Source organism: Eretmochelys imbricata, chromosome 8, assembly GCF_965152235.1.
Source record: "Eretmochelys imbricata isolate rEreImb1 chromosome 8, rEreImb1.hap1, whole genome shotgun sequence".
NCBI lineage: Eukaryota > Metazoa > Chordata > Testudines > Cheloniidae > Eretmochelys > Eretmochelys imbricata.
Window position 1 is genome coordinate 69,428,156 of NC_135579.1, and position 20,152 is coordinate 69,448,307.

At 38.3% G+C, this 20,152-nt stretch overlaps 1 protein-coding gene across 4 annotated transcripts in view; it reads left to right on the forward strand.

Moving 5' to 3' along the window:
- The window catches only part of COL11A1 (collagen type XI alpha 1 chain), a 228,180-nt gene that overhangs the window by 110,118 nt on the left and 97,910 nt on the right, over positions 1 to 20,152 (forward strand). For all 4 annotated transcript variants that reach the window (XM_077823830.1, XM_077823832.1, XM_077823829.1 and 1 more), the window contains 6 exons: positions 1,169 to 1,222; positions 1,307 to 1,351; positions 5,089 to 5,142; positions 5,765 to 5,872; positions 13,440 to 13,493; positions 18,403 to 18,456. In XM_077823830.1, coding sequence (XP_077679956.1) covers positions 1,169 to 1,222; positions 1,307 to 1,351; positions 5,089 to 5,142; positions 5,765 to 5,872; positions 13,440 to 13,493; positions 18,403 to 18,456 — 369 coding nt within the window. The remainder of the gene's footprint in view (positions 1 to 1,168; positions 1,223 to 1,306; positions 1,352 to 5,088; positions 5,143 to 5,764; positions 5,873 to 13,439; positions 13,494 to 18,402; positions 18,457 to 20,152) is intronic.

Below are 20,152 nucleotides of genomic sequence, written 5' to 3' on the forward strand. Positions count from 1 at the left end.
AACTGTCACATGTTTCAGACAGATAACTTGCAACTTCTTTGAGTTTGCAGTTTTATAGTGTGTGCTACATGCTGAGACTATTGAGAGGCTCTGTGAGGGGGGTATAGCAAAACACACACAATCAATGGATTTTTCAGTCACTTGCAGCAAGCCAGTGGAAAATAATTTCTTCATTGTAGTGAAATATTTAAAGGGTTTGTAAAGTTCCCTGCCATGTTAAGGCCAGATTCTGAAACCCTTACTCATGCTGAATAACACACTACTTCCTGAGTAGTCCTACTGAAGACAACGGAGTAAAGTACTATACATTATAAATAGTATAAATCAGGGTATTAAAATCTGGTCCTTATGCTGCCATCTATTACATGTTTGGGGGCCTTTTTCTTTACTATGAGGCCAGGAAGTATTATGAAACAGGATGTACTATTAAAGTAGCAAAGGTTTATCTTCTCTGGATTTTATATTTGCAAAGGTATAGTGAAATAGATTTTAAAAAATCCTCAGGATACAATAAATGCCAAAAAATCCCCAGTCAGTATCAATTAAATGTTGACAATTTTTAAAAATCAGACCATGTTGACTTTGGGGAATTTTTAAGAGAGACCATGATTGATGGATTTATTACTCTGACAATACAAACACTGAAAAAAGGAGTCAGATTCGGCAAGATCTGTATATATGGGAATAGCAGCTGCCTATAGGAGAGTAGAGTATGGCACAGAATGTGAATTTGTGAGATTTTTTTTTAAATGATGGGGAAGGGTTAGTAGAGTGATATACTCTTATGTCTTTATCTCTAACACATAGCTTCTGCCCTGTGCAGACATCATTAACACTGGTGTGTTCTCCTTATATTTTCAAAATTATCTTAATTTCAGATTATTTATGTTGTGAGTTGATGTTTTTTGCACGTTGCTTTCATATGAAATTCCCCAAAGTATAAATCCACAGCAAAACCATAAATAGATCCACAGTAAATTAGAAAAATGCTTTGATATGCCCACAAGTTTTCGTAGGGGCAGTCAGCCAGAAAAGCCTGTCTGTCCAGTATTATTCCAATGACTTCCTTTAGACTACTTGTGGTACAGTTAAGGTAAGTGGATCGTACTTCGAAAACTATTTGTTAACTGACTAACATACAGAGTTTTTCTAATCCAATGTATTTTAGGGGCCTCCAGGTCCTCAGGGTCCAATTGGCTATCCTGGTCCTCGTGGTGTGAAGGTATGGTTCATTTAAAAAAAAAATCTGAATATTTGAAACTTTCTGGTTATGTACAGTGAGGCATTTTCTCATTGTTTTCTACAGGGAGCTGATGGTGTCCGTGGTCTCAAGGGCTCCAAAGGTGAAAAGGTAAACATAGAATTGGACTTGCTTTTGTTTAAAAAAAAAAGTGTTTTTCTGTGTTCCGGTGAACAAAAGGGTCTCCTTTTTTCAGTGCTACATCTTTTATTTCCTTCTCCCAAGTACTGTTGTTCCCAGGCAGCAGTGGTTACTTTTCACCATCCACGGGGAATGTATCAGGCCTGAATCTCCACTGCCCTGCACCTTGCATAGCTATTTACATCTGTGTAAAATGTATGTAAAATTCTACCAGATCAGAGCAATAGCATTTTCCACCTACTTTGCACAGGTGTAACTGACTTACACACAAGGTGCAGGGCAGTGGAGAATTAGCCTTCCCTCTTTCCACCACTGACAATAGTAGATCCCTAGAAGCTTGTCACATCCAAGACACTTGTGACAATTATTACTTTCACGACTGTGATTCATACTATAGACTAGATTCTGTATTTCTTATATACCCAAACCTTCCATTGACTTCCGGACTTTCTGGTGTCTGAAATGCAGACAATAGACCAGATCCTTTGCTATGGCAAAGATGTGCACAGCACAAATAGGGAATATGTGTGCAAATGTGATTAAAACTCACAATGCATTCTCCCAAACCTCCTGCTGCTGCTATATGCAGGGCCATTTCCCCTTCATGAAGTTAGATCACACTCGGGCTGCTGCAACCTCCATTAGCTTCTAGTGGCCCCTTGGGGCCAAAACCCCAGCCAGGGATTGTCATAGGGATATCCTAGCCCTACCCTCTTTCCTCAGTGTTATAACTGCAGGAAGTGAAGGAGTGGCATAAGAACCTCTGTGCTAACTCTATCCCACTGGAGACTCCTTGCACTGGGCTGATCCTTCTGGGGATGGATGCACAAGTTTTAGAGTCAGTCTGTCCCAGAACTGCGGTTCAAACAGCCATCTCACACAGGCATATCTGGCCTTATTGCTCTGTTACCACAGAGTATACATTTATTTTTCAAGACTGAAGGTTCGCTCTTGAAAACTGCCTTTGACATGAGTACTGGAGAACTGCCTGAAGGATCAAGCCCCTGAAAGGAGTTTCATGCTTTTGAAATTCTGCAGTGACAACACATTTTGTTCATTATAATAACTTTCTTCACTATACTACCAAGCTTTATATAAACATGAGCTATTATTCAAAATATAGCAAACATGCAATGAGGATAAATAAATAACAGATTTTTCCATATTGATAAATAATGATATAGCTGTATCTCCACAAATAAATAGATATAAAGATACACAGTGCTCAATAGTTCATTGTGTTCTTTGAATAGGACTTTAAAAACCAAGGTTTGGACATTAAAGACATCATGACATTAAAGACCTCCTAGCAGCCTCTATGATCCTAACAGTTGTTTGATGATAGCTGCTGTATGACCCAAAACATTAGTGCACACCTCAAAATTGACACTGATGTACCAAATACATAGAAACCCCTGAGACCACAGGACATGCTCTAGTGGAGCTTATATGTCTGTTACATATAGGCATTATTGATTTAGAGCAGTCAAATACTACTGTGAAAAGCACAGTATTATGAGAAGAGAGAGGTAGAGCAATTGATCTATCTGCCACACCATTATTGATCTCAAGTGGTCCCAAAGTTGACAAGGGAGTTATGACTCTGCATTGACCAATAGACTATTTATAGAACTCTGTTTTATTTTTTATTACCTACAGAGTAGGGCCTTAGAGATTCACTCTCGCCTCCAAGCTGAACTAAAGTCAAGATCCTTTAGCTCTCAGTAGCTTGAACCTCACTCTGATGGGTGAAGAGTTTCAGTTCATTTGGCAACTTTTTGATCTGTGATAGGCAGCTTTCAATCCTTGTGGGTATGCAAGGTGTCCTCATTTATTTGAACCACATTATTGTCCATGGGTATAATCGAGTAGCTCATAACTAAAGCCTTTTTTAGGTTTCTCATGCTCTACTTGATCAACACCTCTCTTTAAATGTTAATAAATAGGTATTTGTAACTCTAGAATTTTAATGTCTGGATTATAGAGTGACCTCATGGGACCTTTTACCACTATCACCCAAAACACAGACGACCTATCAGTTACCTAAACCTTTTCCTAGTGTGTCTTTTTCCCATGAATCATGACCTGCTACAGCACCTCATGCTTTGTGCAAAAACCTTACAATCCACTGAAGAATGAGATTTGACTGTACTTGTAAGTTTTGTAAGGAAATTAAAGTGCTGACTTATCATGGCATATTTCTCTTGATCCATTTACCTCTGGAAACACTTTTGTCATGGAATAATTCTCCTTGAAATATTGGATGGAATAAAAATAATGTCATGGTTTTAGGTTTGTGGGCCATGTCAAATTTCTCTGGTTGGCATGGGAAAAGAGAAAACTCTAGATATAGGAGTGCAATCTGTTGACGATGAAGTACAATGCCCTTACTGTTTTATTAGCAACAACTGGAGCTCATTGTCATTAATTCTAGACTGACATCACCAATACTTCTTCACCTGAAGCACATCAGCATTATAGTGAACCCCTTTTCTACAAGTTCGTTCAGCAGAGAGAGAGCTTCCATCCCCAGCAATGAGGAACAGCAACTAAAAAATGTACTTGCCAGAATTTTCTATGGCCTTGATATCAGAATGGTAGTTGCGCAAAGACTCAGATGTAGTCGTAGTGGACCAAAAACTCCTCTCAATTACATTAGTGCAAATCTGGAATAATTCCATTGATTTTTTTAATGTCAGTGGAGTCACTATCCAGGTGCTCAAGTGTAACAGAGTAGAATTTTCCTCACTGTTGGCTATTTTTATGGAAACATGGACAACTGCATAATATCTTTGAGGAGATTAGCTATCTGTATATAAATAGTGTCCCCTAGGATCCTAACATGTTCTGGTTCAACCACTATGTACAAACACATCCTTAAGGTGTCAGCGTGTTTATCTTTGCCATGCTGACTAGTTCATTTTCTTTTAATTACCCATAGAATATATGTTTGTATCAACCAATGAATGTAGCCATTGAGCCACCTTTCATGCTTTTACATTTGACCACTCTATGTGGACACTACTGTTTCCGTTAGCTTTGTGTGGCACCATATGCTGTGAACATGGGTATACGTATGTTTGCATGAATAAAGAAATATCTTTTAAAGTTCAGTGTGACCACTTTTAGTTTTATAAAGGATTTACTAAATCAGTAAGGAATCTGTTGACCTTTCTTTCACTAAACTTTAAGAGTTGGTTATTCCTTTATGATGCTTTTGGGCCACTAATAAAAATAAATAAATAAAAAGGATGAATGGTTCTGCCAATGAACAGAACAATATTAAGGTTTAGTTGCATTGTCAGTCCATCAACCAATTATGAAAAAGGATGAAGATCTTATCAGTAGAAAGCATAAACAGAATAAAAACTTTAATGTATAAGGATGGAATTTAATGCAGAAGATCATTGTCTTCTATGAAGGAGTTCATAATAAATTCAGAAATTTATGTCCTGCCTACGACAGCTTCCCCATTATTCACTACTTTTTCCCAAGATGAGCAATCATTCAGTGTAGCTGCATAGATATCTATATATTTGGATATAGTAATGGCCATATTAAAATCATTAGGCATGTGAAGTTCTAAATTGAATGGAGTTACTGCACTTATTATGCTCATCCACTTAGATTACCTAATGTTTTAATTCCATTTGTAAAAGTATCTTTTTTTAATGAACACATTTTTCTATATTTTGTGCTTTCTTTAGGGTGAAGATGGTTTCCCAGGATTTAAAGGTGACATGGGTCTTAAAGGTGACAGAGTAAGTATTTATACAGGAAAATATAGTACTTAGAAATTCTAGCTGTTAGTTTGTGAATATCACTTTAAACTTATTTATAATTAAATGTAACAAGCAGTGTTTTCATTAATTTATTTTTAACCTGCACACATGTAGATTTGGGGCCAGATGCTCACATGCTGGGAATCAGCATTATTCTATTGACTGCAGTGGAGCTCACCAGCCTCAGACTTCATGGTTTTAAGCTAACATTACCAACAGACTAATTGGTTATCCAGGCATCCATATTTTCACACTAATTCCATTCCATGTATAATGTACTAGATTAATCCTGAGGGCCATATTCTGGCTGGTGCAGGGGAAATGGTGTAACCATATTTCACAGGGGGCCTCACCGATCCTCCAAAAGTGGTGTTAATATACACCCCTATCCTGGGTTTAAGTAACCCAATGCCCAACCCCCACAACTCAAATTCTGTTACTACCACAAAAGCACTAATATTTTTTCCTAATCTTCATTTACATTTGTTTTCAAGTAATTGTTTGTTTCATAAAATAAATCTTAAAATGTCCTGCTACTGCAAACAGTGTATTGGTATGAACATAGGCAGTGGCTCTGTATTTATACCATATTGAATTTTAGGGTGAAGTTGGTCCACTGGGTCCAAGAGGAGAAGATGGCCCTGAAGGTCCAAAAGGTCGAGCAGGCCCAACAGGGGACCCAGGTGGTGCTGGGCAGGCTGGTGAAAAGGTTAGTAACCAACAGCTAATGTAAAGAAACATTGCCTCATAATGGAGATCAAACCAGGATCTTCAACTCCAAAGGCTGTTACTGCTGAAAGTAGTTCCTTTAGCTATCTGAAAGCCGTAGGTTATGGCTGCTGAGGGCAGCTACTAGAGTGATCTCAGACACTACACAAATAATGAAAATTATTATTTTGTAGCTATCCATAGATATGCATAACACTTCCTGACACATGAGACAGCTAAATCCTGTCCTGAGGAGCTTACAGTCTAATCTAACAAAGACAAATATGATTCAAAGAAAATTTGACACCAGCATGGATGGTGACAGTGCTAGAGAGTAGTTTGGCATTGAAAGGCTACACAGAAGATCTGAAGGAGCAGAAATTGCTTGGTGAATGGGAAAAGATAAATTGTTTTAAAGTATGAGGAGTATCATGACAAAAAACACAAAATCAGGAGTGGCAGAAGGAGAGAAAGGTGCTACTAAAAAGGAAGACTGAACAAAGTGTGGGGCATTAGAACATAATGAAAAACAAGGACTGAGATGTATGGAGCGTATGCGATGTAGAATCCTGAAAATGAGAATAATGATCTTGAACCAGTTTCAGAGTGATAACCATGTTAGTCTGTATCAGAAAAAAGAACGAGGAGTCCTTGTGGCACCTTATAGACTAACAAATTTACTTGGGCATAAGCTTTCATGGCCTAAAACCCACTTCATCAGATGTATGGAGTGGAAAGGAAGTTATATATATATACACACACACACACACAGAGAACACGAAAATATGGGGGTTGCCTTACCAACTCTAACGAGACAAATCAATACAGTGGGCTATTATCAGCAGGAGGAAAAATCACTGGGAGTGGATGGGTGATTACACAAACTAAAAACTATTTCCCCATGCTAAATTTTCCCCCTCACTGTTACTCACACCTTCTTGTCAATTGTTTGAAATGGGCCATCCTGATTACCACTATAAAAAGGCAACCCCCATCTTTTCATGTTCTATCCATCTATCTATCTACTACCTACTGTATTTTCCTCTCCATGCATCTGATGAAGTGAGTTTTAGCCCACGAAAGCTTATGTCCAAATAACTTTGTTAGTCTATAAGGTGCCACAAGTACTCCTCGATCTTGAACCCAATACAGAAAGAGAGAGGAAGCTGGAAAAGGGACTCAAAGGCATGGTATGTAAAAGGTCAGAGTGCCATTTCAGTGCAGTGTTTTTGGTAGCCTGGGCCAGAAGAGAGGTAAGAAATAGGAGACCAAAAATAAGGGAACTTGTGGTAGAAAAGAAGTAGGGGGATGAGAATATAGGATGGAATCAGGAGGTGCAGTGTTTTAATCAGAGCTCTGCAGCACACAAATTGTTTCACAGAGGATTGTGAGATTTCAAACACTGGCTTCATTCTGAATTGGAACAAACCCCAAAATTTTAGAATTCTCCACAAAAGAAAAATCTCATTTCATTCATTCCATATCCAATTGGTTGTGTTTCATTTTGACAAAATCAAAATATTATGTTTTGATTCTAACTTATATATATTCACACACACACACACACAGAGAGACGGCTCAAGGCACCAGCGTTCCAAGTATTAGAAAGGGGAGGCAGAGTTTCCATGGTGGCAGCAATTTGGCGGCAGCCCCTCTGTCCCGCTGGCCATGGCGGCAATTCAGTGGCAGCTTCTCCCTTTTGCCGTCCACGACGGCAATTTTTTTTCACTGCTTGGGGGGCGGCAAAAACTGTAGAGCCGGCCCTGTATATATACACACAATATCACACACAATATCAAAATGAAAAGTCCTTTCAAAAACAAAAATCTAAATGTTTTGTTAAAAAAATATCAAAATGGGTCATTTCAACACTGTTAGAACTTATTTCCCCCCCCCCACACACACACACACCTTTTTTTTCTGAAAATTAAATTTTGGCAAAATCAACACAATTTTGTGAAGTGTTCCCATTGACAGAACTGCATTTTCTGATGGAAAATTGTTTCAGCAAAGTTTTTCTGACCCACGCTAATTTTAATCCTGGCTGTACCTCAGTGTAGCCTTATGAAAGTCATATCACTTTTCTGTATCAGTTTTTCTATCTTTAAAATGGAAGTAATGGTACTTAACCCTGAAACCTCATGGGGCCGATATGAGGATTAGATTAATAGGGCCCTTTGAGATCATCTAGTCTGTTCCTCCTGTATAACATTGTCCATAGAACTTCCCCAAAATAATTCCTAGAACGTATCTTCTAGAAAAACATCCAATCTTAAAAACTGTCAGAAATGCAGGATCCACCATAACCATTGGTAAATTGTTCCAATGGTTAATTACCCTTATGGTTGAAAATGTATGCTTTATTTCCAGTCTGAATTTATCTAGATTCAACTTCCAGCCTTTGGATCATCTTTTTCTGCTAGATTGAAGGGCCCATTATTAAATATTTGTTCCCCATGTAGATACTTATAGACTGTAATCAAGGCCCCTTAATCTTCTCTTTCTTAAATTAAATAGATTGAGCTCCTTGCATCTATCACTATAACACATTTTCTAATCCTTTAATTATTCCCATGGTTCTTCTTTGAACCCACTCCAATTTACCAAAATCCTTCTTGAATTGTGGGCACCAGAACTGGACTCAGTATTTCAGTAGCAGTTGCCAATACAGAGGTAAAATAACCTCTCTACTCCTACTTGTGATTCCACTGTTTATGCATCCCAGGGTCACATTAGCTCTTTTGGCCACAGCATTGCATTAGAAGCTCATGTTTATCCACCATGACCCCCACATCTTTTTCAACATCACTGCTTCCCAGGATAGAACTCCCCCCCCATCCTCTAAGTATGGCCTACATTCTTTGTTCGTAGATGTTTACATTTATATTTATCTATATTAAAATGCATGTTGTTTGCTTGCTCCCAGTTTACCAAGTGATCCAGACAGTTCTGAATCAGTGACTTGTCATACTCATTATTTACAATTCTCCCATTTTTGTGACGTCTGCATACTTTATCAGTGATGGTTTTATGTTTTCTTCCAGATCATTGACAAAAATCTTAAATAGCATAGGGCCAAGACCTGATCTCTGCGGGTGTCTGCAGGAAACTCACCAGCTTAATGACCATTACCCATTTATAATTACATTTTGAAACCTATCACTTAGCCAGTTTTTAATCCATTTAATATGTGCAGTATTAATTTTATATTGTTCTATTTTTTTAATCTGAATGTTGTATGGTACCAAGTCAAACAACTTACAGAAGTATATTAAGTATATTATAATATCACTATTACCTTTATCAACCAAACTTGTAATCTCATAAAAAATTGAAGCTAGTTTGATAGGATCTATTTTCTATAACTCATTTTGACTTATATTAATTACCTTATCCTCCTTTAATTCTTTACTAATCAATCCTGTATCCTCTGTTCCATTAGTTTTCCTAGTATTGCTGCCAGGTTGGCACTCCTATAATTACCCACATCATCCCATTTCCCCTTTTTTAAAACTTGGCACAACAATTGCTTTCTTCTAGAACTTTCCCAGTGCTCCAAGACTTATTGAAAATCAACAGTAATAGTCAAGCAAGCTCCTCAGCCAGCTCTTTTAAAATTCTTGATGCAAGTTACCTGGACCTGCTGATTTAAAAATGTCTAGCTCTAATAACTGCTGTTTAACATTTTCCACAGATACTTTTGGAATAGAAAGAGTGTTATAATCATCATATGATGAGACTATATTGTCTGGTTTTGATCCAGATATTAAACAGAAATATTTATTGAATACTTCTGTTTTTTTCTGAATTACTATTGATAATTCTACCATTTCCATTCAGTAATGGACCTATACCATTGTCAGGATTCTTTTGTTCCTAATATATTTTTTTAAACTCCTTATTTACCTTAACTCTGCTGCCCATAGATTTTTTTCTTGTGTCCCTTTGCTTCCGTTATCATTTTCTACAATTCTTAACTTCTGATTTATACTTATTAATATAAGCTTCCACTTTCTTCCATTTGTTATTATTTTTATAGCTATCGTTGCTTCCCTTCTGAACCTGGTTAGTTTTTTTTTAAACCAGGACAGCCTTCTTCCTTGATTGAGGCTTTTTGAGGGGAGCAAATAGTAAGGCATTCTTAAATTATTACAATTTATCATTCAATTTATCTGATTAAATTCCTCCTCGCAGCTGATCTGGCTTGTGTGTGTGTGTGTGTGAGAGTGAGAGAGATCTGGACTTTATTCTCTTGCACATTATAAATGTGATCATGTCATGATTACTTGTATCTAAGTCAGGGATCTGCAACCTTTGGAACGTGGCCTGTCAGGGAAATCCGCTGCCAGGCCGGGGCAGTCTGTTTATCTGCGGTGCCCACAGGTTCCCAGATCACAGCTCCCACTGGCCCTGATTCGCTGTTCCAGGCCAATGGGTGCTGTGGGAAGCGGCAGCCAGCACATCCCTCGGTCCGCGTCGCTTCTCGCAGCCCCCATTAGCTTGGAACGGCGAATCGCGGCCAGTGGGAGCTGTGATTGGCCGAACCTGTGGACACTGCAGGTAAACAAACCGACCCGCCAGCGGATTTCCCTGACAGGCCACGTTCCCAAGGTTGCCTATCCCTGATCTAAGTTATCATTAAATTTCCTTTCTGTGATCAGTTCCTCTTCATCTTTTAGGACAAAAGGTCTAATAAAAATAATAAAAGTCTGTTTTGTATTTAAACGTATACAGGACTATATAGATGCTCAGTATTAAGAGAGATGACCAGGATCATGGACTAGAGTTTCAGCAGAAGGAACTAAAAAGGAAGGAACATATTTTAGCGATAGTAGAGATAGAAAGAAATACTCTTTCATTATAAGTTGCTTCTTGTCATAAACATAACATTACTGTTCATAATGATTTATTTACATGGCATACTAGAAGTTCAGGAAAGGTTATATTTAAGACTTGATACTGGAATCATTCATAAACGGTCATCAAATAACTTATCTTAAGAGTCAGTTCACTCATTCCAAGAAGAGTTCTTTTCAGTTTTATTTAACTATTGGGAGCTATTTATGAATTAATGTTCCCCAAAATGTTGCAAAATACCCTGCCAGCTGATAACAAGGTCATGAATCAAAGAACGTATAACAAAAGAAGGCTAGAACTATTATCCTGGATGAATGGAAGCACAATTCAGATTAGAATATCACTTTGTATTGAGTTGTAACTGGATCAGCGAACAAGTTCTATTAAAACAAGAATTGAAAGGAACTTTTTCCCAAACCATAACTGACTCTTTAGTTAGCTTCTTTTATAGCATTTCTGAATGCTGAATTTTCTGTTTTCAGCCAGGATTGAGAGTACTGAAATACCATAAAAAAGGCTATTCCTACACCATATCTGACCTGCCAAAAACATGAAAATGTTAGGATTCTCATGGGAAAGTGTATTGGTGTCATGAGATTTACAAATGAATGTACGGTTTAAAGAGATTTTCAGTATAGCCAACTCCAAACATTCCAAATATGAGTAAAAAATCATGAGATGGGGGTAAAAACTCATAAGATTTTAAAATATTAACAAATTTAGGGTTCTGTTAATTTGCATTCTGGTTTTTGAGCCTTAAGGGTTCATTTTTTCCCAATTTTACTCTACAAAGGCTAGCAAGTTACTCACCCCTCCCCCACATTGAAAGATGAGATTTTTTTCACAATCCTCTTGACTTCAGGAGCTGGAGCGTTAAGAAAAATACCAAATACCAGGAGACTTGTGACAGAATTTTAAGAGTTAGCAGCACTGTTGGCTTAGTTTAGATGAGCCTCTGAAATATATTTGATCCAGATTATTCCCATTTGTATGGATACTAACTCCTTAAATTCCATATCCTGAGTCAAATGTCCAGCCTGAATGCTGGGCCAATATGTGATGGATTGGGGGAGAGTGCTCATTGCTGTCCATGACATGAGCTGGCTGCAGAATTGCTCTGAGAAGGCTTCTGCAGTCTAATGGTTGTAATAGTCTCTGTGACCCTAACATCTTCCCACACCAACATGAGGGTGGGAGAAAGGGAAGATCCATGTAATAGCAGCAACCCATGCCCTGTCCTCTGCCACACACTGGGAGGTCTCCACCATGCAGAAGGTGCCCAACCTGGTCCAACCCCCAACATCCTGAAGACCACTTTGGTCCTTCTGTGTTCCCCACTTTCATGTGGCCCTGCTGCCAGGGAACCCTCCACACCCCAGGAGGAAGGGGCTGAATTTGCTCAAATAACAATGCCAGTGTGGAGCATACTGAAGAAAGAGCAAATGGGCAGAGAGGATCTTGTCACCAAAAAGACTCCAAATAGTCAGCTTAGTCCTGGCTCCCATTGAAATCAGCAGAAAGACTCCCACTGAATTTATCAGGGTGTGAAACAATGTCACGCTGTGAAACTTTTCTTTTAGGGGATGCTACCTTAAGTAGTTCTAATGCATTCAACTGACTTTGATGTGGAATATAACTGTCAGCATGGTTATCTTTATAAATGGCTGAATTCTTCTTTAATAATATCTCCTGCCAGGCACAAACAAGCTTTCATGAACATGAGTTATATTCTGCATCTCTATTCATCTGCTTTATTTTTTAAGCACACACATTTATTTTGTCAAATGCCACTTTTCAGGCAAGAGCTTCCCCGTATCTCTTTTCTAGCATCCCAGATTATTGCTGGAGTCCAAGATTATGTTTCATTCTCACATCTTTTCTGTAGAGACCACTTCAAAATTGTGATGGCCTGGAATACTGTAGAGTGTTTACAATACCCATATTCTTCTCTAGTGGCTCTGGCTCTTAGAGAGCAAAACAACTTTTCCTTTTTTTTGAAAATGACAAATTAGCACACATTCTTTGTTTCATCACCTAAGACTATGGAGTGGGACCTACACTATGAAATCTGGACACAGCAGCATTCTCTCCTTCCACCTTCAGGCAGTAGAATTAGTAACATCAATAGCATCAATCTACTCAGCCTATTTTCCTGTCTGATGCTGGGAAGACAGCCAGCTTTCTCAAAACACACCACATTTTATGTGATATTGGATTATTCTTGGGGTATGATTTTCAATGATGTTTTCTGATATAGTTTAGAACTCTTCAAGACAACCTGTGGTGCTTGATCTTCAAATATCCATTGGCTTTCATGGAGATTATAGATAAACAAAACACATTAGCCAGCACGTGGTGCAACATGAAAAGCACTGTTATGGGAATTGCCTTTTGAGTTAAAGGGTGTGTTAATGTTTTGTTGCCACCATCACTACATTACAGTGTTGAAAGAGTGTTTGGGTGAAATCTTGGGTTCATTGCCGTCTACGGCAAAACGTCATCCATTTCAGCAAGATTAGGATTTCATTCTTGGAACTGAGGTTTTGGAAACAAAGCCAATTGACCACTTCTCAGGAGGGAAATAGGTGAAGTATGAAGATGAATGTAATAAAATATTTGATTGTATATGTTATGGAAGGAAACAAACTTTATATAAAGTTATGACTAAACTATTAAGAACTACTAGAAACATTTTTTTTTTTTAATTTCAGGGTAAACTTGGGGTTCCAGGACTGCCAGGATATCCAGGAAGACAAGGTCCAAAGGTAAATGAATTAGTTTTATTTATGGCACTCAAGAGTGGGTTTGCTGTGGACAAATGAACCACAACGGCAGCTGTTCTATTAGTTATATATTTAAGGAAGGAGGACATGTGATGGGATGTTAGATGGGGTGGGATCTGAGTTACTACAGAGAATTCTTTCCTGGGTATCTGGCTGGTGAATCTTGCCCACATGCTCAGGGTTCAGCTGATCGCCATATTTGAGGTCAGGAAGGAATTTTCCTCCAGGGCAGATTGGAAGAGGCCCTGGGGTTTTTTTGCCTTCCTTTGTAGCATGGGGCATGGGTCACATGCTGGAAGATTCTCTGCACCTTGAAGTCTTTAAACCATGATTTGAGGACTTCAATAGCTCAGACACAGGTGAGAGGTTTATTGCAGGAGTGGGTGGGTGAGATTCTGTGGCCTGCATTGTGCAGGAGGTCAGACTAGATGATCATAATGTTCCCTTCTGACCTTAATATCTATGAGCCTATGAGCATCCAAACCCTGAGTTGTTTCTCACTCTGTTTTTCCTGACCATGATGTTTTAATTTATGTCAAAAAATGTGTTAGGTCCATTGCAGTTGTTCATTTTAGACCACTACTTCCCCTTCCCTCAACTATACAACTTTTAAGCCCCTGCCAATCTTACTTGCATTATATACCTGTGCCAGCAATATACTATTATACACATCATGGACTAGTGAAAAAGAGCCAACTGCTGATACTCCTGCCTCTTTAAGACTTAAAGCCATATGTTGCCCCCAGAACTCAAGCTGATGTCCATGGGAATTTGCAATATGGTCTGAGGACCCAGATATAGACCTTAGACTGTCACTGCTATGTTTCTGCCATCTTCTACTAACTACAGAAAGAGCCGTCTTAACATCTCCAACACACTTCCAAGTGTGTGACCATGAAAGATAGGAGATGGACTCTTACAATATTGTCTTTCACAGTTTTCTCCATATTTTTCCTTTGCTTGTGTTAAGAGGGTGACTGATGTCTGTTGCTTGACATTCATATAACCAGAATGCTTAGCTTTGTTCTTTGTCCTGTGTTAGTCCCCTACCTTCTGTCCACAATTCCCTATTTTGTTTGTTTCTTTTTTTTGCAGTTGCCCTCCTTCAAGTATCATTTGGACTCTGTTGTCCCTAGAAAATATCTGTGTTAGCTGGTTCTGTTTCTAAATTATTTATAAAGACTTAATAATGGTAAATTACATTTTAAAAGGATCAGTTTAATGTAGTTTTGAGAAGTGGCTCAGTGTAGATTAAGCAACTGCTAGAAAGACCTATTAAAAATAATTTTGGGGGGAACGTTAAAAATGTTAGGGACATTTCCTGTTGTCTGTGAAAGTCCCTCTCTACATCTTACCTTCAGAGTGTGTCAAAGATGAGACGAGCTAGGAATGCATAGTACAATAAATGAAAAACTCTTACCCCTTTAGCAGGACTGAATGTCATCTCAATAAAATATTGAGCTTTCCTCTAGTCCAGTTGTTCTCAAACTTATTTGATCAGCCCCCCTTTTTTGTGTCTGTAGCAGTTTACCCCCTCACTACCACCACCTCCACCACCCACAAGTACATATATCACCACCCATGGTCCTTCTATATGAGCCTCAACCACCTGGGATTGACAGCCAGAGCTCTTAAAAAAAAAAAAAAAAAGCACACAACTCAGGCCTCCTGTGACACATTCCCACGCCTCCCTTGGGAGATCCACCCCATAGTTTGAAAACCGCTGCTCTAGTCTAAATTCTGGGATCTATTCTTACTTCCAAATTTGAACTGGTGATTTTGGACAGAGATAATACTTTCTGGATAACTAACTGAAATATTTTTTTTATATCTGTAGCCTACAATTTGGCCCTATATTTCTGCTAAGTAACCTCTCTTAGGAGTATTTATTCACTGAATACTCTGTGTGAATGAAATAGACCCTAGCAGTCTAAGGAAAGTGTTTCTCAAGGTGAATACTCTTGATAAAGAGATCCTTTCTTGCTTCTGCCTTTTAACCTAAATGTCGGAGATTTCAGTGTTCTTTTTTGTTCTCTTTTGACATGTCTAAGATCAAAGAGGTTTTACATTATTCAGTATTAAGAACAAAAAAGACGAACACTTCAAAGAAAATTGGTGGATATTTTCCAATATAGATGTCACTGGGAATTTCGTTAAGTTAAATTAAGTTAAGTTAAAACTGAAATTAATTCAAACTATACTCACTGTTGGCTATTCCATGAAGTTTAGGCAACCAGATTAGAAAGGGTTTTGACTGCTACAATGCATCAAGTCACTCAGGGCCTGTTGTTTGGCCACCCTTACTCATGTTCGGTAGCATGTTTTTCTACCCACAGTCCTGTTGAAATCAACATTGAAAAGGTTGACAGAATCAAAGGTGCATATAATCTATAATGGTTGTCTAAAGGAAATAAGAAGTCCTGCCCCAATAGTCAGTAGCTGGTTCAAGGTGATTTTTTTCTGCCACTTATTTGCCTTGTATGAATTTGCTTCTGTGTGCTGTTCTTAGGCACAGGCACCATTATAAGATAATTTCACTATATTTTTCTCAAATCTAGTCCTCATCAGCTTGATTGCAGGAAGTTCTGAGAATACTGTATATATTAAATATTTATAGCTAAGCCTTTCATACTAATGTCTGAACAGTTTTTCTCTCTGGTACTATAACACACAGTTTTAAGGACACACTTGGGGCCTCGTACCAAATTAGACTTTCTTCAGCTTTTATACACTGAATCACAACTGGTGAAAACAATTCAAACAAGAAATTCCTTCTTTCTCTGTTCATGTAAAATCATCAGCACTGGGGCGGCCTGACCCCCCAAAGACAACTTAGTTAGTGGATAAATGGAACGCCTTGTTATAAATAAGGTATATTAAAAGGAAACCATAAAGAACTTGAAAACAAAACCAGAAAAGAATATTAGTTGATGCTATAAAGAAAATGGAGAAGTTCTTTCTTACAGTCTGGCCATTTACATTGTAGCTAGCTGTTTACCTGTTGCTAAACCAATAATAAAAAAAACCCCACTAATGTTGTGCATACAAAGATGAATGAGTTATCGCAGCAGGGAACTGAGCAGAATATGGCCAGTACTACCCTATGACAGGCCAAACCAAACCTGTGATTTTTAATCTCCTGTAACTTGAAAGTAAGTTGTGTCAAGTCAATGGTCTTTTCTAACCCCAGGTCATCTCCTTAGCAAATCAGTGCACTGGCAGCTGACAAGCCAGCACTATCCTTCAGAATGGTATGACAGAAGTAGAAAGGGTAAAGGATTACATTGAGTGGGGAGAAAGGAATAATTCCTGGAAACAGCTGTATTTGTTGACTCATGTCAGTTCTCCTTGTAACCATTTTGTTGTGGTGGAGGGAATGGTGATATTTATAGCTCATTAGCTAAGTTTAACAAATATTTTCCTGATGGTCAGCACATTTTCTAAGTTCTCTCTGTAAACCGTAGAATATTAGGTTCTTCCTTCACAGTGAACTCTTCATAGGGCCAGGGTTAATGGTTAATTACTGTGAGCATCCATTAGCTTGTCTAAATTTCATGCACCACAAGAGCGTATAACCTCCAAATTTGTTATGTGTACACTGTTTCATAGAGTAACTGCATGTGAGTGTCCAATGGCCACCTTTTTATGAATAAAGTGAGCAAGTTTGTCAACGTTTATCATAACACTTGAACAGAAGTATCATTTTCATTTGAAAGATAAGAGGGGGGCATCACTTAGCAAGAAGCTCTTTTGAGAAGCTCTTGTTCCCTTGAAAAATATCCCTGCTGATCAGGGTTGATAAAGGTATGGTCTCCATGTAAGTGAAAAGCATGACTGGTTATCTCATCAAAAGTATTTCTTCTGACTAGGAAACTCAGGGCTTTTTACTAACTGCACACTGTCTAATCCTGACAGAGACCCACCAGTGTTAAAGTTGATCTGAGAGCTTGTTGGGGTGTTATATATATTTTAATATAGATGTGAGTGTCTGAAAATATATGAGAGAGGAGGTGTAGGACCTATTCATAATAAATAGTAGGACCTATTCTTCAAATAAATACATATATACAACTGCTATTGAAGTCAGAAGGCATGGTGGGCTTTGTGAGGGTGAGATGGGGAAAAGGTGTGGGTAGGGTTTAGCAAGCAGTATCATCCCAGATTCAAGACTCTTTCCTGAAGCCCAAGTTATGTTCTAGGCTCTATGCAATCCCACTGCATAGCCACACAGACCATCAGTGCTGGGTTATAGACCTCTGTAAAGAGAATTCTGCTAAAACAGATGTTTTCTACTGAGTTACCTAACTTGAACAGAACTGGAGTTTTTAATGTTAGTCATAATGTGTCTCTGAAAAGTGAATGTGAACACACAGTAACAGCCACTTGAAAACAAAAGTGCAAATCAGCCCTCTTAAATAGCTGACCAGAAGAGCAATAAGGCCCACAAGAATGCTCTGTGCAACACTGATACTTCATTAAGAAAATAATTTTAGTTCTGCCACTCTGATTCAGCAGAGGCAAGTTCCCAAGATTCATTTCTCTTGGTCATGATTTAATAAAATAATTTCTAGTGGTGGTTAATGAACTTTTCTTTCCGACTGTTAACTAAAATTGGAAAAATTTTGTCAAACAGTTTCTTATTGATGTTCATGAAAAATAATGTTGTTACATATGTTGATGTTTTTAATGCATTCAGGACTTGAGGCGTTATGGTAAGTTAATTTTTAGATATTCACCAGAGCTGACAGCTTTAAAAACTATTTCCATTGATCTAATTGTAATGTATGTTTTGCATCAATTTGGTGATGTGTTTTAATTCTAGATTAAGTACCAGATGTATGGTGGTGGTGTGACAGATATTTGATGATATTTGCATCCATTTCTCATACAGGGCTCCACCGGTTTTCCAGGATTCCCAGGTGCCAATGGAGAGAAAGGTGCAAGGGTATGATATACTTTTTTAAAAAAACACAATGCTTAATTAGCCTGTGGAACTCTCTGCTAAAATATATAAAGACAAGAAGCTTCAAGAGAACATTGAGGTATTATAGCATTGGGCCTTTATCTGGATAAGACTGAACATCCAAAGATATATTAAATAGTATCAAACTGCATGAGACATAAATCCTCATGCTTCAGGGCATTAACGCAACCACTCAGTATTTGGGATAGAAAGAAGTTCTCTCACCAGGTAGCTTATTCAGTAATTGTCCATTAGGGAGTGTTTTTCATCTTCTTCTGAAATGGCTCATATTGAAAGTGGACTAGCTAGACCACTGGCAAGGACTATTTTCCTATCTTGTGAATTATCTAAATACCATGCAATTTAACTTGGATTTTCTATGCATTCTGATTCATCAGACTATAGCAAGCAGGATGAAGAACATATATTTATCAAGTGGAAGTAAAATGTCAGCTTTTGCTGCTTTGTTTATTTGAAGCACATGGGGAGAAGCTAATATGCAGCATCTCCAACCACAATAAAAAAAGGGGGGGGGCATTAAAAAGAAGGTCACTGCACTGCTGCCTGTAAAGCTCAACTAGATGTGGCTGATCGTGTTGTTAGAAAGCTGATAAAATTATCAGAAGTGAAAGGATGACTTGGAACTCATAGATGACAACTCAGTGTGACGTTAAGTCAGATTGAAGTAAGGTATATGATTACTGTGCCTACCAATCAATTTTATTTAGCAGCAAGGAATCAAAAGCACAGATTCACCACTTTAAATATTACATTTTTGAGAAACAATTGTATTTTGAGTTTGCTTTTTTTTTTAAGAATGGTTTTAGCCGAGCTGAAGGCAGTTCTTTTTTTTTTACAGAGACCAACAAGGAATGTTAAAAAACAAACAAACAAACAAAAAAAACCAACCATTCAGACCCTATTTTTTGGATAAAACAGTATTAAAAATCATTGTTCTGAATCATCAATCAGGAGGCTAAATTAGGAAACCTGAAGCTGCAACATGCACAAGAACACACTTTAAAATATGAAAATATAAAGTTATTAGATGTCAAGAAAAGCCTCAATTCAGCCTGGCATTTAACCACGGACTTCAGAATTGGGCCAGCGTAACTGGCTTTTATCTGTTACAGGTAGTATCAAGAGTAGTATAGTCTAAAGACCTAACCATGGATCAGGAATCTATTGTGGTAAACACAGTACACACAATGAAAAGACAGTCCCTGCCTCCAAGAGTATGTCTACCAAGCAACTAGACACCCGTGGCTGGCCTGTGCCAGCTGACTCAGGCTTGTGAGGTCCAGGCTGCAGGGCTATTTCACCGCTGTGTAGACTTCTGAGAATGGGCTGAAGTCTGGGCTCTGGGACCCTCCCACCTCATAGGGTCCCAGATCCTAGGCTCCAGCCCAAGCCCAGAAGTCTACACAGCAGTGAAACAGCCTGGTAGCCCAAGTCCCACAAGCGTGAGTCAGCTGGCCTGGACCAGACATGGGTTTTTCTTTCCTGTGTAGACATACCCAAAGAGCTTACAACCTGAGTAGTATTATAGTACTAAAATAGTATTCTCTTGTGTGATGACAAAACAGTGAGAATATGCATGTAATTCTTTTTAAAATGAGAACTTCATATGAAGATCCCATTTCCACTGGTTAGATTTTAACATGTAACAGCCACTGTG